The sequence below is a fragment of the Pongo abelii genome, chromosome 8, assembly GCF_028885655.2.
Source record: "Pongo abelii isolate AG06213 chromosome 8, NHGRI_mPonAbe1-v2.0_pri, whole genome shotgun sequence".
Lineage (NCBI taxonomy): Eukaryota > Metazoa > Chordata > Mammalia > Primates > Hominidae > Pongo > Pongo abelii.
The window spans coordinates 81,823,270-81,848,860 of NC_071993.2; the positions used below are offsets into that span (position 1 = coordinate 81,823,270).

The 25,591-nt window shown below is 39.0% G+C and overlaps 1 protein-coding gene across 3 annotated transcripts in view; it reads right to left on the reverse strand.

Moving 5' to 3' along the window:
* ZNF365 (zinc finger protein 365) overlaps nucleotides 1-25,591 on the reverse strand; it is a 101,195-nt gene that overhangs the window by 72,626 nt on the left and 2,978 nt on the right. The window contains 3 exon segments of one of the 3 annotated variants that reach the window (NM_001132436.1): nucleotides 346-3,246; nucleotides 4,000-4,037; nucleotides 14,180-14,360. In NM_001132436.1, the coding sequence (NP_001125908.1) occupies nucleotides 2,985-3,246; nucleotides 4,000-4,037; nucleotides 14,180-14,360 (481 nt within the window). In that variant the 3' untranslated portion in view covers nucleotides 346-2,984. 3 annotated transcript variants of the gene reach the window in all.

Consider the following 25,591-nt stretch of genomic DNA (forward strand, 5'->3'; position numbering starts at 1 on the left):
TACTGTGAGATCTGTTTATGAATTGCTAAGAGCTGACAAGTTTAAAAATACAGTGTAGGAAAATTACTCATGGTTGTGGAGGAAGATGGGGAAAAGTGCCAAATGGGCTTTTAATGAAGCTGTCTCAGTGTGAACATATGTAAAAATAACCTTTAGATATAGGAATTATGATGAACAAAAATGATCTAGCTAAGTTAAGAAAACCTATAGGTACACAAGATCCTGGTGATAATATGTATGATGAACAGCTTATTCATGAAGGACCATTTTGTTTCCTGTTAGTGGATCAACATACTTGGCTCCCCAAAAAACACTCCAACTAGACAAAACATATCAACACATTAGTCAGAAATATAGCTTTATTATCATAATATTTCATAATCTAAAAACTTCTTTAATTCTGGAACAGAATATTCCAACTTCTGTACAACTGACTGGCCCTGCAGAATACTGGAAAACAGTGTCTAAGCAACTTGAACCTTGCAGATAAGAATCTGCAACCTAGTTTGAGAAAAAGGGAAAAAGCAAGAAAAACAGTTCAAAGGAAGATTTCTTCCCTACAAGACAAATAAAATTAAATCTACTCTCCAGTTTAACCTTGAACATAGTTTCCCAGAAACTTTGGCGATTTCTTCAAAAAAGCAACCGCCTTAACTCTGTCAACTGCCCATGTGGACAAAGAAAATATTTAAAAATAAGACACAAACAGGACATGGTACTTAGCTCAGGCCATGGTGTGTTAAGTGGAGTATGCTTCTGTGTAAGCCATCTCCCATGTTTTGACACTAAATTTATGTCTCTAAGGAGGCACAACATACATAACACATTTCTTTATATGGGGGTCAAAATTTAGTGAGAACTTAAAAAAAATTTTAATATAATAAATCTCAAAATAATTTGTCTTGTGAAATGTAGAGTAGGATGACATTATGGTACTTTCTGAAGATCATGGGGGTACCACTGTCAAAGAGAGTTGCCATGCCCTCTAGGTATGTTAGATGAAAATCCGAAATGTCAGTTACTTTAAATAAAACAGAAACAAGTTGTCATTGCACACACATTACGGGACAAAGAGCATGCAATACAACTAACAAGTCATGTTTTTAGTATGTAAAAGGCTAAAATGCAATCATGGTATAAGCATCAATAATAAATAACTTTAGAGGGGGAAGTTAATTCTCCAAATAAATAATAATTATAACATTACAATTTTTACAATGTTAGCCTAAACAGTGATATTCACAGCAATGTTTTTCCCCACTTGATAGCTGCTTATATATCACATGAATGATCTACCCCCCATAAACCGAAAGTCAAAGTGAAGATTCAAGAACATTTTCATTATGACAGGTTCAAAATGTTTGTATAATGATAAGTTACACTTTTCAATTGACTGGCATTTTAAGCAACTGCTTTATTTCCTATTTTTAATGCGCTGCTAATTTGATGCTTATTGCAATAACAATCATAATTCTGCCAATGTTAATCACATTACAGTTTTGATTTTTTACATAAGAGAATTCAGTTTACATGAACAAACATATATAGTTTAAAAACCACCCACCACAAACACACACTTTCTCCATGAGTATTTAAAAATAAATTATTAATATACTTAACATATATATTTTGTATGTGTTATATATATGTATATATGTATATATTTGTGGACAAAATTATTCCTGTTTTCAGAAGAATGTCAGCACTTATAAACTCTGCATGAGACCTGATGATATTGCTAAATTTAAGGAAAAAATAACATGGAAATTCATTCTTGAGGAAAATCATACAGCAGGAACTTCTTAACAGCTCTTTGTGGAAACAAAAGCCATTTTAGGGAGGGAAGGAGGGGAAGACAGTGTCAGATTCTGGCTCCTACATGCATTGTTTATTTCAGAAGTTACTTTAGAATGCAACATACAGTGAACACTCCAGATACTTGGTTGAAAGATACCTGAAGCCTTAACAGGGCACAGAAGCAGCAGGAGGCGAAGTGAACCACCCAGTGGAAAAGTTAAGCCAGCGAAGAGAAAGTCATGCCCATAGCAAAGCGAGAGAGGGCCACTGACACTGTCCGAGAAGCAGGTCTTAGGAAAGGGCTTGGTGACACCCGCAGTGCTTCCAGATGGTCACGATGCACCAAACGTGCAGTCCACTGTCATTCCAACCACCTAGTCGCTGAGCCCATGCTGGGTGCTAATCAAAAGAGGGTTTTACTTCGCTCCCCAGCCATATCCACAGAAGCAGCTATTAAGATAGAGGCTGGCAGCGTGGTCTGTGGGTGCAGAATACTCAGCCAAAGAAGACGGCAGAGGTGTACCAAAATCTGAATAAACATGCATCTAGGCCACCAAAAAACCTCAATCAAACAAACTGAAAGACACTCTGTCGGAATGAGAACTGAAGTCTGACTGAACGAGTCCCTTGAGCAACCCAGAAATTGAAATCTTGATTAACCAGAATACTCGGGGAATGGGAATCCTTATTTTGTAGGCTTTCAAATTAGCTGAGGGGAAGGTTATACACAAACACAAATATCTTCATTTTACTGCTATTAACAGAACTTTACACTCCCATTCCTTGCCTCACGCTTTGGAGAGCAGTAGGCACAGATGAATTTTCTCCCTAGGCCTGACATTTTGTGTGGCCTTGGTCCTGAAAATTAACGACCACTGCACAGACGCCCAGATGCCAAGATTACTGGAGACTGGGCCAGTCACTTTAGAAGTTAGAGCTTTAAGATTGATTTTTTTTTTTATTCTTTCTGTAATTTGCAAGCTTCTAAAAGGGGGCTTTAATAAAATTCTGGTTCACTAAGATTCCCATTTGCTAAGCTCTGGCTAATCGAGGTGCTTGCCTGTGTTATGCCCTTGGCTTTTCCAATGTGTCTTACCATGGAATGTTTCCAGAAAGACATTACTGTTGGCCCCTGGAACAACGTTCCCCAAAGCCCAGCGATCATTGGTCCAGCACCACCCACCCTTTTAGATGATGTTCACAATGGCTGTTGGCTTTTTTTTAGCCATTTTGGGCCTGATGTTGCCTTTGCGGCCAAACCCCAGGAGCTCCCCTTTCTTCGGAGGTCTGCAGAGGTCTCTTGAGGACTCGGCCTGTTCGTGAATGGCCTTGGCAGGCTGCATGCTGGCTCTGTCATCCTTGGCCTTTTTCAGGTGGTTCCTTCCCTTTGGGTGGAAATGGGCCTTGAGATCAGAGTGGTTACACACCGAATGCGGGTGCCCTCGGCTTCTACAGAGGATTGGGTGGAGGGGGAGTGGAGAAGAGATGAGCAGAAAGAAAGATTTCTTTAAAACCTTAAAAGAGTAACTACTCATGGCACAATCTCTCCTACATGCTACAGTGGTGATAAGGCTACCACAAAGGCAAATCATAATATGAGTATTTTTCTTCCAAAAATTCCTGTGGTCTCCATGAAATGATCACATGGTACTAAATTCCCAGGGAGATATTACTAGTCCTATTTACAGTGATAAGACTGAGGTACAGAAAATGTTAATGACTACCCAGAATAATACAGACAGTTGGTCTATGGAGAAGATGGGACCAGAACTCATGTCTCTTGACTTGTTAAGTGACGACTAGCAGACTCAGACAAATTCACCGCATAGATGTTGTAAAGCATATGACTGCCAGGATGAATTTACATAAACAATGTAGTACATGAACTACATTAATAGTACTACAGAGTTATTGTGACCACACTATACCTCAATAAGAGAAAGTTATACTATATAATACTCTAAAAATATTCCTCCAGTACCATCATAGTGGCATATACTAATAGACTAGTAGGATATTGAAAGGTCACACCAACTTTTCACAAAGTTAGGTATACATGCAGGTCAGTTTTCACTTAAGCCTGTCAAAGCCATTTATAATATAGATATCATATAAAATAGATATGATCTCATATAAAATGCAACAGGAAAACTTACAATACAAACATTATCAAATGGCCCAAGTATAAAAATACATACATACAGGCATTTAGGCTTCCTATTTGAGGAGATGTCTGTAAGCTGAAGGAAAACAAATAAGAAAAAATGTTACTGCATTTGAGGACTGGATTTGGTTTTTAAAATGTTTCTTATACTTTCTAAAAACTGCATTCCCATTAAGGGAGTCAGTGACTGCTACTGGTAGCATGACCTGCAGCACCATCCATTGTATCAGTGAACAAGAACATCTCATGCTCAGCCTTTGCTTGCTTACTCCAGGAGCCTCTGTGGGCACTTGTTCTGAGATTTCTGAGAAGTCTATGTCAGCAGATCTCAAAAATCTCAAACACGCAAAAGAGCCTCCCAGTAGAGCAACATTTGAAGAAATATGTTTCCAAATACTGGAATGCCTTTGCATCCTCATAGCTTAGTTCTCACTTATAAATAAGAACATAAGATACTTGGTTTTCCATTCCTGAGTTACTTCACTTAGAATAATGGCCTCCAGCTCCATCCAAGTTGCTGCAAAGACCATTATTTCATTCCATTTTATGGCTGAGTAGTATTCCATGGTTCACATATACCACATTTTCTTTATCCACTCGTTGGCTGACAGGCACTTAGGCTGATTCCATATTTTTGCAGTTGCAAATTGTGCTGCTATAAACATGTGTGTGCATGTGTCTTTCTCATATAATTTACTTCTTTTCCTTTGGTTAGATTCCCAGTAGTGGGATTGCTGGATCGAACAGTAGTTCTACTTTTAGTTCTTTAAGGAATGGGGTGACGGATAAAAGACAACATATTGGTATAATGTACACTGCTCACGTGATGGGTGGACCAAAATCTCAGAAATCACCACTGAAGAATTTATTCATGTAACCAAACACCACCTGTTCCCCCCAAAACCATTGAAATAAAATAAATACATAAAATGTGAAAACCTGAAATGATCTGCCATGATTTCTTGATTGATTCAGGCTATATTTGCAGCTAATCTATAGCTGTGGCCAGTCACAATGTATCAACTAAGGGGAACATTGACATAAAAGCTTTCTTGCCTATAATACATCATTCCTAAAATGAGAGAAAATGAAGAACAACCCCACAGCTGTCCCTGAGGCTGTCTATCATTGAGATGATTTCCCACTCCTAATAACTCATGCAATAAAATATCTGCATGCACTTTTGTGGCTGGGCTTGGTATATTCTCATCTGCAGAATAAATTGATAATTATCATTTTGTGATAGAGATGTCACCATTCAGTGTATAGGCAGTATATTTCCATCCTCTGCATCCTGATCTTCCTCATGTGGCTTTCACTAGAATAAGTGGTGTCACATTATCAGGCAGACCAACAGAAGAGAAACGACAAATAAAATATGGAGAAAAGGCCACCTTGGTATTTGGGCCAGTGTGGCCAAGACATGTGTCCCTGCTGTACTGAAATAATCTGAAAACCCAAGCTCAGCCTAACAGGATCACTGCCTGCATTATTCCGTCTGCAGCAAGCCACAAATGAGGTTCCTTAAAAAAAAAAGAGGCTCATGTCATGAGGAGACAAGATAGGATTCTTGTGTTCTGTCTTTTGACACAATCAGAACTCAGCAATATTTTGAGCCTGCTCATGCAGGCTGGGTTTGGCTTCAGATTAGTAAATTGTAACAGAAAAAGGCACCGTTCTCACATGAGGTCCCAAAGATTATGCAACATACAAAAAAGGTGGGACAGATGGCTCCGGCAAACACCAGGCTGGTAGCTTCTGGGGAACCGAAGGCACTGGCATCAACTTTCTCTACCCCACCATCACCAATAAGTATTTCTCAGCTGGGCTCCTTCAGTGAACTTCAGTCAATGTATAAATTATAAAAATAAACAAGGTTTTTCTTCCTTTAAATCTTTCCTCATTTTTTTTTTAATTATTAGAGCATAACAAAATGTGTTCACTTTACCGTTTGTATGTATGTAAGTGGCAGTTTAATGATTTGTTGCATACATTTGTATACATACTGCTCTTTGGAATTTTATGCTAAATTGAGAGAGAGAGAGAGAGAGAACAAATACATGTGTGTGTATGCTTCTGTCCCTGAGAAAAAGGCTAACAGTGTTATCACATATTCAAAGTGATCTCTGACTTCAAAATGTTTTTAGAACTCCAACTTTAGTGACTATGAATGTCACTAATGGGTCCTGCTGGGACCTCAAGAAATGAAAGGACTTTACTGTGTCTTACCAAGAGGGAAATGCATGACAAAGATGAGTAAAGATGGGTCATGAAGCTCACACATATAAAGGTACTATAAATTGTGCATGTCTAGATGTCACACACCAGATCAAATACTGACCACATAACAGGCAGAATTAACCCTCACAGCAGCCCTAGGAGGTAAGCATCATCATTCCAATTTTACAGATATGGAAGCTAAGGCAGCAGAGTTAAGTAACTGATTTAAAGCCTCAGTGCTTTACCAGTGTTCGGGCTGGGCTTCAAATCCAAGTTAGCAGACTCCAAGCCTGAGCAAGCCTTCACTCTGTACTGTATTCTTAAAAACTATGTGTTCATGTACATACATATAAGAACAAAGAAGTACGTACATAATAAATTAAGTGGAATCAATAGCTGGACTAGAATTCCTCCAAGGACCCTATAAATGATGAGGTTTGGGGTGGAGGCCGGGGCTTATCATCACAGCCACCACAGAATTTCCTCTGCCCCGCCCCGTGAACACAAGAGGCCACTGTTCCTCCTGGCCCCTTTGGCGTCAGGCAGATGGAAAACCTTTTCCCACTTAGCCCATCTACCTACTTCCATTTTCTCCTAGTCCAACATTTTTGTCTTCTTTTTGATTAGGGAGAGGAGGATGTTAAGATGAGGATCAAAAGTGCCTTTGATCAAGGTCCCAGGTTGGAAAAATATAAATAGCCTTGTACTAAAAGCCAACCTAAGTACAGGTTTGACTAACTCTTATCCAAAATGCTTGGGACCAGAAGTGCTTCAGATTTAGAATTTCAGAATATTTGCGTTCTACTTACCAGTTCAGCAACCCTAATACAGAGATATGAAAACCGAAATGCTCCAACGAGCATTTCCTTTGAGCATGACCCTGGAGCACTCAAAATGTTTTGGATTTTGGAGCATTTAGAATGTCAGATTTGGCCTGGCGCAGTGGCTCACACCTACAATCCCAGCACTTAAGGAGGCCGATGTGGGCAGATCACCTGAAGTCAGGAGTTCAAGACCAGCCTGGCCCATATGGTGAAACCCCCGTCTCTACTAAAAATACAAAAAAAAAAAAAAAAAATTAGCCGGGTATGGTGGCAGGTGTCTGTAATCCCAGCCACTTGGGAGGCTGAGGCAGGAGAATCACTTGAACCAGGGAGGCAGAGGTTGCAGTGAGCCATGATCATGCCATTGCACTCCAGCCTGGGCAACAAGAGTGAAATTCCGCCTCGAAAAAAAAAAGAGTGTCAGATTTTTGGAATAGGGATGCTCAGCCTGTAATATACATTCACCTATAAAATAAGAAGCCACATCTTTGATATCATCAAACTGCCAAATCTGTGCCCAGGATATCATCAAAGTGCCAAATCTGCCCAGGGTATCTGCGGCTATAGAGACAAAGAATAACTCAGATGCTTTTAACAAAGAAAGTTTTGAATAATATCTTTGGCCCAGCTTAGTGAAGATATAGAGAGCCCAGAAACCCACGCTTCTGAAGCCTCAGCCACACCGAGGACAGCTTCTTGCCCCAGTGCACTGCAGAATAAGCAGAAGATTCTGACTCTACTCCCCACTCTCTCCTTCTTGCTTGCACACCTGAGCTCCCTCCTTTAGAACAATGAGGAATACCATCCCCAGCCCGGATCTCACTCTCTCCACTAAGGCTGCACTACAAAAACAGTGTAGATCCTCATCTCCCTTCTTATAACCACCTTAGTTCCCTCCCTCTCTTCTCTTCCCTCTTTTTCTCATTACCACCTCTAGAGAGCAGTGAAATTCCTAGACTGATATGTAAGTTGCTTCTTTCTAAGGTGACTTATAGCATTAAAGAATCTTCTGTGCTATGGAAAAATCTCCTTCCCCTCACATTTAGTGTCTTTGCTGAAATAATGTTTTGGCATCTGTATCTTTCCCTCAATTCCCTTGAGCATTTATGTTCTTGTTCACCTGGCTGATTTCTAAAACTATAATATGCTTACTCAGATATTTTATCTTTATGCTCTGAAAAATGCTGCCGAATTAGACACAAAGTGACCTACTATCCCATCTGTCAAAATCACTCACACAACTGCTCAAATGGAAGGTCATGGAACAGCTTGGATAATCTTATTTTAAGTGTTGCATTTATGTCCTGCAGGTTGCTAAATCAGGACTAGCAGTAATTCATTTAACACATATTTACTGGGGTGCAGAACTTACTGGTACTGAGGAAACTGCTCTCAGTGAGGAGGGGAACATAATTACTGATTAAACAAATGAATATAATTTTACATAGCGCTAACTACCGCAGCCTGAATATCCCTAACCCAAACACCCAAAATCCGAAAGCTCCAAAATGTGAAACTTTCTGAAAGCCAACATGACCCTCCAAGGAGCTACTCACACTGGAGCATTTTGGATTTCTGATTTTGGATTAGGAATGCTGAACCAGTAAGCCGAATGCAAGTATTTCAAACTCTAAAAAAATCTAAAATCTGAAACATTTCTGGTCCCAAGCATTTCAGATAAAGTATACTCAACCTGTATGACAATGAAACACACTGTTATAAGAAAAAATGGTCTACAGGGTCTGCAGACTATGTCATAATGTGGCTGACTATGGTTCAAAGCAGAGTTTAGAGTATTATACAAGGAAACAAGGGGAAACCACATCTGCCTAATCCTTTCAGAAATCACATACCTCATTCTTGGTCTTCCTAGGGCAACGTATCCTCCCTCCAACCCTCAAACAGTTCCCTCACCACAGCCTGATCATGCCCCACTCATACACAGCTCTCGTCTCTAAATTTCTTGCTATATTCTAACTGTACTTTATTTTATTTGAATTAGTCCATTTTTCCTTCAGCAGAGCAAGTCCATGAAGCTAGATCATATCATATTTGGAATACAGAAGGTACAACCATAAATATTTATTAATTTCCCACCATTTGTGTATGTATATATGTATGTGTACATTTTTGTGCATGTATTTATGTGTGTATATGCATGCATGTACATGTATATGTACATTTGTGTGTGGCACACACATATACACAGTCATGTACTAAAAAACAATGTTTCAGTCAATGACAGACTGCATATACAAGGGTGTTCCCATGATATTATAATAAAGCTGAAAAGTTCCTATCACCAAGTGATACCATAGCTGTTATAATGTCGTAGCACAATGAATTGTTTGTGGTGATGCTGGTGTAAACTAATCTACTGTGCTGCCAGTCACATAGAAGTATAGCACATACAATTATGTACAGAGCATAATACTTGATAATGACAATAAATGACTATGCTGCTGGTTTGTGTATTTACTACACTATACTTTTAATCTTTCTATTTTAGAGTGTACCTGTTCCATAAAAATAAAATGTTATCTGTAAAACAGCCTCAGGCAGGTCCTTCAGGAAGTATTCCAAAAGAAGGTGTTGTGACCATAGGAGATGACAGCTCAATACATGCTATAGCCTCTGAAGACCTTCCAGTGGGACAAGATGTGAACAGGAATATTGATAATCCTGGCTCTGTGTGTATTTGTGTCTTAGATTTTAACCAAAAAAAAAAGCTTAAAAGAAAAATTAAAAAATGTAAAAACAGAAAAAAAGCTTATTGAATAAAGCACATAAAGAAAATATTATTGTACTTCTCTGGTATAAAAATAAGCACATAGGGCCGGGTGCGGTGGCTCATGCCTGTAATCCCAGCACTTTGGGAGGCCAAGGCAGGCGGATCACCTGAGGTCAGGAGTTCCAGACCAGCCTGGTCAACATGGTGAAACCCCGTCTCTACTAAAAATACAAAAAATTAGCTGGGTGTGGTGGCAGGTGCCTGTAATCCCAGCTACTCAGGAGGCTGAGGCAGGAGAATCACTTGAACCCGAGAGGTGGAGGTTGCAGTGAGCCGAGATCATGCCACTGCACTCTAGCCTAGCAACAGAGCAAGACTCCATCTCAAAAACAAACAAACAAACAAACAAACAAAAGGCACATAGACCAATGGAACAGAATAGAGAACACAGAAATAAAGCCAAATACTTACAGCCAACTGATCTTCGACAAGGCAAACAGAAACATAAAGTGGGGAAAGGCCAACCTATTCAACAAATGATGCTGGCATAATTGGCAAGCCACATGTAGAAGGATGAAACTGGATCTTCATCTCTCACCTTATACTAAAATCAACTCAAGATGGATCAAGATCTTAAATCTAAGACCTGAAACCATAAAAATTCTAGAAGATAACATCAGAAAAGCCCTTCTAGACAATGGCTTAGGCAAAGACTTCATGACCAATAACCCAAAAGCAAATGCAACAAAAACAAAGATAAATAGATGAGACTTAAACTAAAAAGCTTCTGCACAGCAAAAGAAATAATCAGCAGAGTATACAGACAACCCACAGAGTGGGAGAAAATCTTCGTAATTTACACATCTGATAAACGACTAATATCCAGAATCTACAAGGAACTCAAACAAATTAGCAAGAAAAAAACAATCCCATCAGAAGTAGACTAAGGACAGGAATAGACAATTCTCAAAAGAAGATATACAAATGGCCAACAAACATATGAAAAAATGCTCAACATTACTAATGATCAGGGAAATGTAAATCAAAACCACAATGTGATACCACCTTGCTCCTGCAAGAATGGCCATAATAAAAAAGTTTTTAAATAGACGTTGGCAGAGATGTGGCGAAAAGGCAACGAACACTTTTATACTGCTGGTGGGAATGTAAACTAGTACAACCACTATGGAAAACAGTGTGGAGATTTCTTAAAGAACTAAAAGTAGAACTACCCTTTGATCCAGCAATCCCACTACTGGGTATCTACCCAGAGGAAAAGAAGTCATTACATGAAAAACATAATTGCATACACATTTACAGCAGGACAATTTGCAATTGAAAAAATACTGAACCAGCCCAAATGCCCATGCCCATTAATCAACGAGTGGATAAAGAAATTGTGGTTTATATATACCGTGGAATATCACTCAGCCATAAAAAGGAAAGAAATAATGACATTCTCAGCAACGTGGATGGAACTGGAGACCATTATTCTAAGTGAAGTAACTCAGGAATGGAAAACCAAACATCGTATGTTCTCACTCATAAGTGGGAGCTAAGCTATGAGAATGCAAAGGCTTAAGAATGATACAATGGACTTTGAGGACTCGGGGGAGGGGGTGGAGGAGAAAAGGATGGGAGGGGTATGAGAGATAAAAGACTACAAACTGGGTACAGTATACACCACTTGGGTGATGGGTGCACCAAAATCTCAGTAATCACCACTAAAGAACTTATTCATGTAACCAAATACCACCTGTTCCCCCAAAACCAATGCAAATCAAAAATTAAAAATTAAAAAAAATTTAAAAAAGAAAATATTGTTGTACTTCTATATAATGTTTCTGTTGTAAGCTGTTATTACAAAAGAGTCAAAAGGTTAAAAAATAATTTAAAAGTCTATAAGGTAAAAAAGTTACAGTAAGCTAAGGTTAATTTATTATTGAGAGAAAAGTTTTAAACAAATTTAGTGTAGCCTAAGTGTACAGTGTTCAAAAAGTCTACAGTAGTGTACAGTAATGTCACATTCACTCACCAGACACTCACTGACTCACCCAGAGCAAATTCCAATCCTGCAAGCTCCATTCATGGTAAATGCCCTATACAGCTATACTATTTCTTACCTTTTTTAATATCATATTTTTACTGTACCTTCTCTTCTTCTCTATCTGTTTAGATACATAAATACTTATCATTGTGTTCCAATCACCTACAGTATTCAGTACAGTAACATGCTGTACAGGTTTATAGCCTGGGAGTAATAGGCCATATACCATATAGCCTAGGCATGTGGTAGGCTATACCATGCAGGTTTGTGTAAATACACTCTATGATGTTCACACAGTGACAAAATTGCCCAACCACACATTTCTCAGAATGTGTCACATTGTAAAGCGACACAACTGGATATAATTTTGCATGTACATATCTATCTAGAAGAGCCAAAATGCTACCCAACTTTTGATTACATTATTTGGCATGATGAGAAATAATGACTGGCTATGTCTCTTTAAAAAATGTTCAACTTTCAAGCCAAAAAAATAAACTAAGCAAAAGAGGTGAGCAAAAACAATTTTAAAAGAGAGAATGAATGGGCTTCCTTTCTTCCTCCTTGCCTTCCATTGTTTTCTCTCTTTGAGATTCCTCTTGGCTGAGTATCAGAAGATTTCATACATTTCTTAGCTCTGGATGACTTATAATTCTAAATATGAAAGTGTCAATGCTACATTTTAATTTTAGAATTCCTAGCCATTAAAGTCAGGTGATGCTCACATAAGAGGCCAAAACAACTTGGAAAGCACTGAATCCAACCCCTTCATTTTACAGAAGAAATATAGGCCCAGGAAGACTAACTATCTTGCCCAGTCAGAAGCAGAGTAAGAATAAACCGGAAGCCAGGCATTTTCAGGCCTTTTCACCTCACATCTGGGCACCATAACCTCATGCCCCAACCCTCTCTTAAGAGGGCAGGATGAAAGAAGACGGCAGAAAGAGGCTCAGATAGTCCCTCCAGCCACAGCTAGTGAAGGCTAGATACTCTCATGGTTTCCCAAGGAGGAGACAGAGAGGGATCAAAGTGTGGTGTGACTTCCCCCTCAAAAGCATTTCACGTAAAAGACCACAGACATCCACCCAGAAAATAATAAATATGTTACATGGATGAGACTTCTTTGAATATAGTTCCTGAAACCTCACAGATGTAACACACTTCCTTCCAGTCTCTTTTTGTTCTGGAAAGTTCTGGGGCTTATATCACTGAGCTGCGCTAAGGCCAAGTGTACATGATTACAACAAGCACCATGTAGGATTTCTTCATTTCTTTCCATCCTTCCTCCCTTCCTCTCTGCTGTTCCTTCTTGTATCCACCTGCCTTTCATTTCATTCCTTCTTCTGGACAATTAGTTTTCTTATTTAATCATGTTGCCTTTTCACCCTGGCTTCCAGAAAGCTCTAAGTAAACTTTTAAATCAACCAATAGCAACCTTGCTAATCTTTTGATCAGCATAAATGTTGCCTATTTTTCTTTTCCTTATAATAGAGCCCATTTGCTGCAGGGTGGAAGCAGTAAAAAAAAAACAAAACAAAACTATTTTTAAATCTGCTAGGAAGGAGGTAAGCATAAATAAAGTTCAATAAGTAATGAAAATGTTATAAATAAACCGCTTAGGGGTATCCAAAATATTTCCTTGGCTTTGTTGTAGGAAACCGTAGAGAGGGCAAATATGACCACCCACCCCCGCCCCCTGCCGACCTAGAGTATGGTTATTTGTACCTCCCTCCGCCCTCCAACAAGACCAAGGGAATCCTGATCAAGCCACTTATGAGAACCTGGATCTTTATCCACATCCAGGGATCTCATCTGGGCTTTAGGAGTTTCTTAAACTCCTGAAACTATATGCAAAACTGTACGCAGGAATCTACCCTACAACTATCACCTGTGAATCTTTCAGTGTTTTTGAAAATCTATATGAAGAATTTCAACCTATAGAGACTGTTGAACAGTGCTTGCCCCCCTATTAAGAAAAAAAATGTGTATATGGTTTGATCTTACTTTACTGAATTTCGTAAGATTCTCGAAGAGCTCCAAAACATGATAATAACTTCTGAGCTACTTGAACATCAAAATTGGAATGAATGATTTCTTTGGATACTTCAAACTCTTCTATTTTACAAATTTAAAATATATATATTTCTACCAACTCAGCATGATGTGGAGTGGGAGGGTGAAGAGGGACTGGAAACGGCACATGCAGCATTTACCTTATTTCCAGGCGTCCTGGACTCCCCAGTAACATTTCCACAATACAGGCATGGCCCAGGCAGTGCTCTCAAATGATGTCTAGAGAGTCCCTGCAAGTCACCCAGCTCCCTTTTCTCTGTCCTCAGACCATTCTCACCAACCACAGGGACCTTACACTTGGTGGCTGGCCCGGGGTGACTCACCACATGCCCGCTGAGATCATGGCCAAAGCCAGAGGCCTGTTGGCTCTGATAGTACTCGAGCTGCTTCTCCGCCAGTTCTACCCGCTGTAACAGATTCTCAATAAAGTCCTGGAGCCGGGCTTTCCCTTGAACCTCCTTCTCAGCTGCCGCTTCCAGGAAATGGTTGAATGTGACAACTTCTCTGCAAGGCAAAAATGTCAGAACACAAAATGGAAATGTGAGGCAAGGAATTCACTCATTCAACACATATTTATTGAGTGCCTACTATTTGTCAGTTAACACCCTAGGCAGTACTCCATGGCAATGATGAGAGAGGTAATCACCTCTTAGTGATTACATTTACAGACTGTATTTTAGTAGAGGAAGATAGTCACTATAAAACAAACAAATAAATATATGTCAGATGGTCATAAGTGCTAAGAAAATTGAAACTGGGTGCAAGGGGACAGTGACAGAGGAAGGAAAGGAGTGAATAATATTTTAAAAAGCAAAGTTAGAAACGACCTTTTGAATGGGGTGACATTTGAACAGAGACCTATGGAAGAAGCCATGCAGGTGTTTAGGAAGAGCAAACCAGGGACATGCAGATGGGTCTGAGGTACAGCAAGGGGGTCTACATGGAGGAGGGAGCCAGGTAGGACCTCACAGGTCACTGTGAGACTTCTGGTTTTATTACAAGTGAGATGGGAAACCATTGTTGTATTGCTTTTAAGACAAGCTCTGACTTGGATTTTTAAAGTCTGGCGATTGAGAGAGAAAACTCTACACAGAGAGAAAGTATAGGAGCAAGAGGCCAAGCTGAGCACCAAAACAGCATATCAAATGAGTCATCTTGTCCAACAGTATATTTTTTAGCTTAGAGCTTAGAACAAAACAGCCCATACAGCTACCACGAGGTCAACCCAAAGACCACCGGGAAAACTATTCTAATGCTGACATAAGAGAAGCAATGCATGGGTTGCCCTCCCCTAAGAAGCTGAGCAAAATACTTCAACTACTCCTTTATCTACATAATTCACAAGTAGATTACAAATCCAGAAAAATTCTAATAACTTTATTACCATCTTATATTTTGCTTTCATTTTTAATGGAAATATGAAAATAGTATTTTTTTCTGATTTATAAATAAGCTCTTTATTTAAAAAATTCAAATAACCCATTAGAAATATAAAAAGGAAAGATCACCTGAAATTCCATTATCCTGAGACCACCACCATTATCTTGGTAGCCATCCTCATGAACATCACACTCATCCCCAAACACACCCACCCAAGCACACATACACATTTCCTTCTTTTCCTACCTTGCCCTCAGCTCTCAATTCCCCTCTCTCCACACCCTCTTTCCCAGGCCAAGGACCCAGTAATCACCACTATGAATAGGTGTATATTGCCAGAGTTCTCGCCACCCTATTGTCTTCACTTAATAAGAAGCCATGAATATCCTTTTAGTCATCACCCTTGTATGTTCTGCCAGTCCCAGTGGAGCTAACAAGTTCCATAATTTTACTATTCGTTGGGTAGTATTTCCTTTACGTGTCTCCAAAATCTCTCTCAGTCTTCAAGGAATGGCCTCTCACTGTTTTTGCCATGTTCAACTTACACAAGATTCTAAAGACTCTACTTTCTGTCCTTTCAGGCTCTTTCAATTTTGATTTGTGAATGCTAATTTTTGTTTATCTAAACTCATTCAGTTGTTCTAGACAGTCAATTAAATTCATTGGCTTCTCTGCATCTTCTCAACCCCCACTTGATCTTTATTTTCCACTGAGCTCTGTAATTCTCTTGGGAGTAGAACTTCAGGGAAGTCTGGCTCAGGAAGTCAGAGTTTTACATAAGATCTTTGCAAAATAGCTGGTAGTGACTTCCAGCTCTTTTCTTCTGTACTAATAGTCAGTGTGCCACTTTTACAATTAGTCATGATTTTTCTCTCACAAATATATTACGCCACACATGGCCATACTGAAACTTTTCTGACACTTCCTATAGAATCACACATCCTTACAAAACTTTGGGAATTACATATTTATAAAAACAGACAACAGGCTGGCTCTAATAATGATTCACTCAAAGAAATTCTAGTGATACCAGCCCCTGTTTTTTCTAGTTTCTCATCCAGGATCAAACATAAACCCTAATTCCATAATAATTCCATCATCTTTCAGTAGCTAAGAAATATCCACACACAAGAAATAAGAGTCCTTCTGGAAAAGAATTTTTTTCATCATCAAGTTTCAAGTTTATTTCCAGATGTTTCCATATTAGCCCTCAATAGAAGACGTGTACTTTTCAAAGTCTTCATTATTCAGGCCATGAACACAAGCCAATTTTTAAGCTCTACCGTCATTCACTTTGATCTGCTTCCTACATGAGCCACAAACCTTAACTAGCAGCAAATGAGTGGCGGGCCCATGTGAATGCATCCCCAGACCTTTCATGGTTCTTGCTTATGGTTTAGGTCCTTTGGGATGGAGTATTCTGGAAATACACCACAGGAAAATGGTTACTACTTCTTATTTCCAACATTAAGGCTTCAATTCATTTGGAGTCTGAGAATCCAAATTTCTACAAGCCTGTTGTAGAGATTTCCTGGGAGATATTTAGGATAACTGAATGATGCAACTGTCTCCAAACTGTACTTATAGGGCAAACAACCAAAAGTTAAAAAAAAAAGTACCATTTTTAAAAATTCATTTTGGTCAATATTTCCTATATCTTATTATGGAAATGGTTCACATATATTAAGGAAAATATAAAAATTGACCTTTTGGAGAATTCAACTGGGAAGGGACAGAATCAGCTTTTGTTCTCTGTTCTAAGTCCAGCACTCAACACAATTGTGTTTGACACACAATATTGAATAAGTATTTGTTGTAATTAATGTTTATAAAGGACAAGGAAGAAACTAAAAATGACCCAAAATCCCACCACTCAGAAGCAACTACTGTCAATATCCAGTATATTTTTTCCTGTCTTTTATCTTTGTGCACATTTACTATTCCAGGGCTCTCATGCTATACAGTCTAGCATATGCGAAGACAGCAACATTTGATGGCTTAATCTCAGGGGATTAGCATCACAAAAGCAAGAGAACAAATTTGAATGCAACACCTTTTATGATTGTGGCTGTATTTTTAAATCACATATTTTGCCACTGTTTCTATATGAAACTTTTAAAAATTAATATTAATGCTGATATTAATTTTTAATATTAATTTTAATACACTCCTGGAATGTTATGCCATGTTATAGAAAAGAAGGATCTTTTTTCTAACTTCTCTCAACCAATTATCTTGTGCCCTGAAGCTGAGAAGTTAATACCCTCTGTATTTTTCAACCAACCTGGCACAAACTGCTAACCTAATTTCAGTTTGTAGATGTATTACATCAACTAGGGTGAAGAAAACAGTTAAAACAAGCTTAATGGTATACTATGATTTTGTTTTAAAAGACAGGTTAAACATAAGACAAAGACTGGAGAAGTTCATCATACTGAGACTGTGTAGGGTATCTTTGTTAGATGAAAAAGGTATCAAAACCAAGTGACTAATTGTGGAATATCATGTGTGTACCTCTCAGATTCACCTTTCATTCACATCCTGTTCAGTCTGGATGAATATCCAGAACCACCTCTTATTTCCCCATAGAATCTTGGGGTTTTTCTGAATGGAAAAGAAAAGGGGTTAAACACATTGCATTTGTAACCTCTTTCATAATTATACTCCAAACAATAAAATATCCATTCAAAGTGCAAGACAGACCAATAGATTTCGACGTAAGAAAGTACAAAATGTTCACTGATATGGTTTCAGATCCCACATTGCAATGACTCTTTAAGAAACTACCAACTGTCACATTTGGCACAGCATCAAAGCAAAATATCCATGATTATCTGAGAAGGCTATTAAAATACCCCTCCATTTCCTACTACGTATCTGTGGGAGACTAGATTTTCTTCATCTGTTTCAACCGAAACAACAAATTTGCAACAGACTGAATGTGGAACTACCAAAGTCCAGCTGCCTTCTATGAAGCCACACATAAACTTTTAAAACAATACCACTCTTTTCACTAAATTATTTTTGGGAAAACAGTTACTTTTCATAAAAATATGTTATTTACGTTAGCATATAATGGATACATGTAGTGAAAGAGTCAAACAATGAAAGAACGAAATACTGAAATAAACACATAATTACAAAGCTAGTTAAATGTGACTAAGAAGAAGAAGAATATGATGCTATCGGACAGAACAGTAGAAGACTTGTGTGGTTTTATTTCTGGTTCTCAACCCTGTGACTCAGGATACAGTGTGAAAGCTGGAAGGCCAGATGAGAAGATAAGGGCCAACCTGAGTGAAACTCAATCAGGGTGTGGGTGCAGACCAGTGTTGGGGAAATTTAACTGGTTCTAAGCCACTTCCGGCCCCATCTTCGACTTCTTCTTTATTTAAAAAAAAAAAAAAAAGGCCAAATATTATTAAATCAGAGGTTTTAGGCTTCAGTAGAAAACATGCTTATTTAAAGCAATATTTGACACTAAAAAAAAAAATACCAGTACAATATAAGAAACTGACCTTGAAGCTCATTATTATGCAGACTGATTTCCAGATCTGGAAATCTGTCAGATTGATAGGTATCCAGAAACCAACACAGTAGAAGGGGAGCAACGAGGGAAAAAGCCCTTTCCAGAGAGCCAAACCTTCAGTTATATCCATTCACACATGTGTTCATTAATTTACAGTATGACCATATGGTCTGAAAAATAGATAATATTATTTCATTTTTTATAGATGGAATCCTCTCAGTTACTTCTTCTGAGATGGGTTAAAGACAGGTTAATTCAGAAAAATCAAAGACATGCTATCATGTGACCAATACACCCTAGAAGCACGTGCAGAGATTAATGGAAATACGCGTTCACGCACTGTGGTGCTCACTGCAATTTTGCATAAGCATTGAACTATGCATTTTAATGAGTGAAAACACGCTGATCCTATCATCTATTATAATCTACTATCCACAAACCATTTCTTATGTCTATTTTAACTTCCTTCATTTTTGCACTGAGCCACGCTTACTTTTGGATATGCTGTTCTCTCTGCCAGGGTCATTCTTCCTCCTCTTCCCAAGCCCCCACAATTAATTATCAATTAACTATTCCTCTAACCTCAGACTCTCTTGCCAGGGAGTATTCTCAGACACATGCCCAGGTGTACATGACATGGCCTACTGTGTTTTCCACAGAAGTTTGCACCTTATCACCATGCACATCACAATGAACCAGTGTGCCATTTCCCCATTTGACCATAAAATCAGTGAGTTCAGGGACCTTGTGTGCTCCTTCACTGTCTGCAGGTGCCCCCTGTACCTAACCTCAGCCCAGCACACAATACAGAATTAATGCATTTCTGCTGAATGCATGAAATGTGCAACTATATCTCTACTTGAAAATCATTAACCAACACAGAGATCCTTAAGTTTCTTTTTTCCTTTTTCCAGACAAGTACTGGGGCATAAAACCAATGAGTAACCTACGGGTACCTCCTACAGGAGTAGGGGGTGGGATCTAAAACTGATGCCTTTCTTCTATTCTTAAACACTTTAACATCAGCTTCTCCTCCCAAAGGCAAAGCTCTACCAAGTTATTTAAATTTCATTTTACATGACTGATTTATGAACCTCTTCAGAGGAATATGAAATGGTAAAAATACCTCCGGCCAAAAATAGTCCAGCTATTGATCACAGAGCACCTCAGACAGACCATAATGTCAACCACAAGGCAAATCCCAAAGCAGAAGTCGACCACCTCCGAGCACAGGGAGCTTGGCTGCAAACCCATAGCATGGAGTCGGCTCCTGCGCTCTCTTTGCGGCACCACAGGCCTGAATCTGCGACAACTGCACGTCTTGAGGCAGGACCCATCTCTACTCTTTTTGGCCCTTAACGCTAATGAGAAATTCAAACTATTCTCATTGGTTGTAAGTTGACCAATACTATATTCTGAGTCCCAAGGGCCTAGAGTGGGGATGTGATAGGAGGCAGGGGAGTGGAGAAAAGAATATGCAGAGATAGAAATTGAAAACTTTTCTGGGTTTCCAAATTTTACCATGTGCCAACCCTGAGAGGATATGCTTGACACCTCGTTTATTCTATATGAGTTTCTAAGTCTGCAAGGAACACATCCTGAAAAGAGAGGACCCCATTTATATGCACAAACCAACAATGTGGAGCAAACAGACCCTTCTCCACCCCACTGACCTCTATATCCAGTGTGATTTTTTCTTGGCCTGCTTCCTAGCTATGAATCAGTCTGGACACTACATTGCCTAGTCACTGCTTTAGCTGATCAAAATGTGGGAATGAATTAAATGGCAAGAGGATTTGGTTGTGCAAAGCAAGTTACCAAATCAGATTTGCCTTTTAAAGGCCAGCATTCCAAGGTCAGCTCTGGATAAAAACCTAAATGGGCATTACCTAGCTCAGGCCACCCCCTCTATGTCTCTTTTTTCATACACCCTAATGACCTGTTTAATGTCAAATTTCTCTTCTGGTCTGTAAAGTCCATGAAGGCAGGAACTGGATGCATTTGGTTTACCATCCCATGGTCGGAACCTAGATCAGTATCTGCTGCTCAGCAAACACTCAATAAAGATTTGTCTTCTGCATGGCTTTAGTCTGGAACGAGGCAAATGATGAAGGAAAAAGGGAAACAGATTCTATGTGTCACTGCCTGCAAGGGAGTAGGATGGAAATTAGAGATGGAATCACAAAGAGTCTTCTCATTGTGATCAAAGCCTAGCAGTGGCAAAAAGCCCTACCCCGATTAAGCAAGGACATCTGAGAGTCAAGTGAAAAGCCCTGGGCTGGATGTTCTGGAAGCTTAATATCATGACCACACTGATGATGCCACCCTTCGCCTGCCTCCCAACACCTCAGATGCCAGCTGACATTTTCTTTAATCACATCAGAAAAATAAATGATGTCACCATGGCAGCCCTCTCAAAATAGCAAAGAAGCAAGCCCATCCAAAATGGGCCACATTCAGTATTACATAAGTCTTGACGCTTTGGGGAAAAAAAAATCACATTTTCAGGAGTCTGGCTGGGACAGAGTGAACTAATGGAAAAAACACTCAGCAGAGAGACAGGGAAATTGGATTTCGGGTTCAGCTTTGCTACTAAATCTCTATCCTTGGGCAAGTCATTCCCCTGCTCTGGGCCTTATTTTCTGCATGTATAAAATGAGTGTGTTATCCTGCAGGAAACAGGGGCAACCTTCTGGTTCTCAAATCAGAAATCACCTGGTCTACTCAGGGGCCATCTCTAGCAGCCCTCCCTGCTGCCCCTTCAAGGTCACTCTCTTCTGGCCATCAGTGCAAATTCTGCCTTTCCTCCTCATTTCATCAGTGTGGCCTCTCCACACATAAAAATCTGTTCTCTAATGTATTACCAACTTGAAACTGTGGCTTATATTGAAGCACTTCTCAAAACTCCCCTTGCGTGTTCGTGAGTATCCCTTATTCTTCCTATACAGAATACAAACACCTTAGGGAAAGACAGCAAGCATTTTATGTTCCCCCTGACACACCTCACACAGCACTGGGCACATTACAGATGTTCAATCAGGACTTTTCAACCATATTGCAGAAAAGCGTATATGTAAATTTTGTATTACTTTTATTACACTCAAATTTTCCAAACCCCACAGGACCAACTCAGCCAGGAAACTAACGTTAAGGGATACCTTAAAGCAAGGTTTCCAGGATTGATTTACCTGATTACAGGCAGCACGACCCACCAGTTCTGAATACTCTTCAATAAGTAAATACCTGTTTCACTAGAACTTTTAAAGTTACACTGACTTTGTCAAGACAATGAGCAACTTCTTTCTTGGGTTTGCACTCCAAAACCTACAGATACCTTCTACGGGTTTACAATGAGACTGACCAGTACAAAAGTGCAAAATAGTTGACCCTTGAACAATGCAGGGATTAGGTGAACCAATCTCCTATGCAGTTGAAAATCCAAGTATAACTTTTGACTCTCCAAACACTTAACTCCTAATAGCCTACTGCTAACCAGAAGCCTTACTGATAACATAAACAAATGATTAACACAGATTTTGTATGTTACATGTATTACATATCTGTATTCTTAAAGTAAGCTAGAGAAAAGAAAATGTTATTAAGATAATCATAAGGAAAATCTATTTACTTCTCATTAAATGGAAATGGATCATTGTAAAGGAGAAGGAGAAAGAGAAGGATTGGTCTTGCTGTCTCAATGATGGCACAGACAATAAAACCTCAGTGGAACTGCACAGTTCAAACCTGAGTCATTCAAGGGTCGAGTGTATTCTCAATTCAAACAGCCTCCTCCGCTATGAGTATATGTACAACTTCTACAATCTGGCTGATTCGGCTTATAGATGGCCTCAGGGCAGAAGCAGCCTTTGGGTCTTTTATTTTAACTTGAAAGAAAGGATTTTAAAAGTTGAAGGAAAAGATCCATAAGCAAAAGAAGCTTATGTGAATTTTAAATAATAGATGTTTGCTTTTTTTTAAAACCAAATCTACTATCTGTGTTTCAAAGGGTCCCTGGAGTTTAAGTCAATTGTGAATGAGATGGTTAACAACCTACTTTCTCTCACAAATGGGCCCACGGAGCTCATGTGGAAGTGTTTGGCAGGGGAGCACAATTCCTGGTATGGTCCTTGGCAAAACAGGGTCTTCCCTTACTGAAAGGCCAACTCTTTGGTGGAAGGCACAGCTGTCTGAGGTGGTGGTTAGGATGGAAGATGCACCCACCACCCAGCCAGGCAGATGCAGTCAAATCAACCCAGTATTAACAGTGTGACAGGTGGGCAGCTCCCTCTGCATCCCCATTCAGAGGGCAGGGGTGCGGGGGTGGGGAGGCTAGACGCTGCAGACACTGAGGGTGCTGTCCACAGTCCCATTCTTAGACCAAGAGCTCCAGTGTCCTCCCTGGAAACAAGACTCTTTCAGTCCCATTTTATGTACAGAAAGAGTGATTATTTGAGGCCTGAATACAGAAACTGATGGGACTGGCCCAAATGAACGTTTAAAAAAAATGAAGACTTTGTTTATGTTTAAAAGTTTAAGGCAATTTCACTGCACTTTCATTTAAAACACTTTGTTTTCTTTTTTTAAAATATCATTGCTTTTTTCTATTAGTCCAGAAATGACATACAAAAATCATCTTGTGGCTGGGTATGGTGGCTTACTACTATAATCCCAGCACTTTGGGAGGCCAAGGCCAGTAGATCACCTGAGGTCAGGAGTTCGAGACCAGCCTGGCCAACATGGCGAAACCCCGTCTCTACTAAAAATACAAAAAAATAGCTGGGTGCAGTGGTGGGTGCCTGTAACCCCAGCTACTTGGGAGGCTGAGGCAGGAGAATTGCTTGAACCCAGGAGGCAGAGGTTGCAGTGAGCCAAGGTCATGCCATTGCACTCCAGCCTGGGTGACAAAGTGAGACTCTGTCTCAAAAAAAAAAAATCAACTCGTAATTTATCCTCAGGTTTACTCAGAAAAATGTGAACAAACATGTACAAGGATAATAACCAAGGCACTATTTTTAATACTAGGAAAATTGAATAAAACTATATATTCATCAATAACAAATTGGTTAAATGCATCATGATGCATGCATACCATGGAATACTACACAACAGTCAAAAAGAGTAGTATAGTTCTGTACTTAGTAAACAAAAGATGCCTGAAATCTATTATATTAAAAACAAAAACAATTCAGTGTGCAATTGGCAGAACAGTATGTGTCACGATTTCATTTAGAAAAATGGAATCTGTGTGTGTACGATTGTAGGCACGCAGGAAAGGTCTGGAAGGACATTTACGGAACTTAACAGTGGCTGTCTCTGAAGGATAGGATAGGATGTGCTTGGATTGAAGAGGCTATTTTTACATATATAATTCTCTCCTATTCAAGTTTTTCCTGTTTTAACATGTCTTAGTTTTTCAGTTGGTGCTCAGGTGGCAGCCTTGGATTAACAATAACATGTAACTGACCTATGCATAGCCCACTTTTATTTAGTCAGATATTTTGAACAATTAAGCATTCTTGAACCCATCACTCCAGGCAACTACTACCCCAGATCTCATGTTCATTATTACTTGTGTAATTAATAAGTAAAATATAACAAATAAATAAGTTCAAAAGATTAATTTGGTTGCCTTTTAAACTCACTGCTCTTGAATGAAGCAAAAATTTTCAAATTTAATTCTAGGTCTTTCTTTACGCATAGAATAACCATATCTGCCCTTTTTTCAACAGCACAGTGTGGGTCACTCTGGTGGCCATTAACGGGTCTAGACACTAACTTCCCACCAGGAAACACCAGAAACCAAAAGGGAAACATTTTTCATTAGAGATTATTTCCCTAGGGGCAAAGTAAGTCAGAGGCTGATTCAAATCCATCCTAACTACGTAATTTAAAAAATGTCTTGCCTGAACAAAAAATGTCTAGGCTTCCCCTCAAGGTAGAATGTAAGCATTTAAGTGATAACAAGTAATGATCTCTTTAATCTATGGAGTGTCTCAGAAAGTTTTAATTATTACATTTTAAGAGACAACACAAAATAGAAGAGTGTCAGAGGGCAAAGAAAAGATGAAATTAAATCAATCTCTATAATAGAGCTCAAATTATTTGGAAACCTACCTTCTAGGATGTTTTACTCCATCAATTTTAATGTCCTTTGATTTCATGAATTTCTAAACCTCTATTTAAAATGAAATCTGACATTCTGCATTTGGGAAATACACTGACTTGTTATGTATACTTTTCTAGTTTGGGTTAAATCTATACTTACTGATAAAGAAATGCTTCTTTAAGTATGATGATTTCTCAAGCAATAGCTTCTATGATCTATAACTTGTGAGAACCAATCTCAACTCTTTGCAAGTGGGCAAAACTTAATCTGATATACATCATTTGCCAAAAAGTCAAGTCTCAAACTTAAATCATAGAAGTATAGCAATATCAGAAAGTCTTTCCTCTGGGTTCCCTAATGTCTGCTTCTCCCAAATATAAATTAAATTAAATGGATTCTCAGCTACTAACATTTAATTAACCTGGGCAGATAATACAAAACGGCAAATAAACCAAACTTATTTATACTGGAGGAATGTTTTTGAACTTAAGACAGCATCTTGCATTGACTTTATAATACGGAGACTGTCAAGAAGGAACAGCTCACTTAGCTCACTCTTTCTGCCTTCCCATTCAACTCACGCTTGCACACCATTTGGTGCTAGGAATGGATCCCACCATGGCTAGGCTGTGCTAGTCTTCTCTCTAAAAACATTGTCTGTGGTTTACAAATTCCCAGTTGAGAAGGAATTAGATATTTGACTTTAATGTTGCTAGGTTG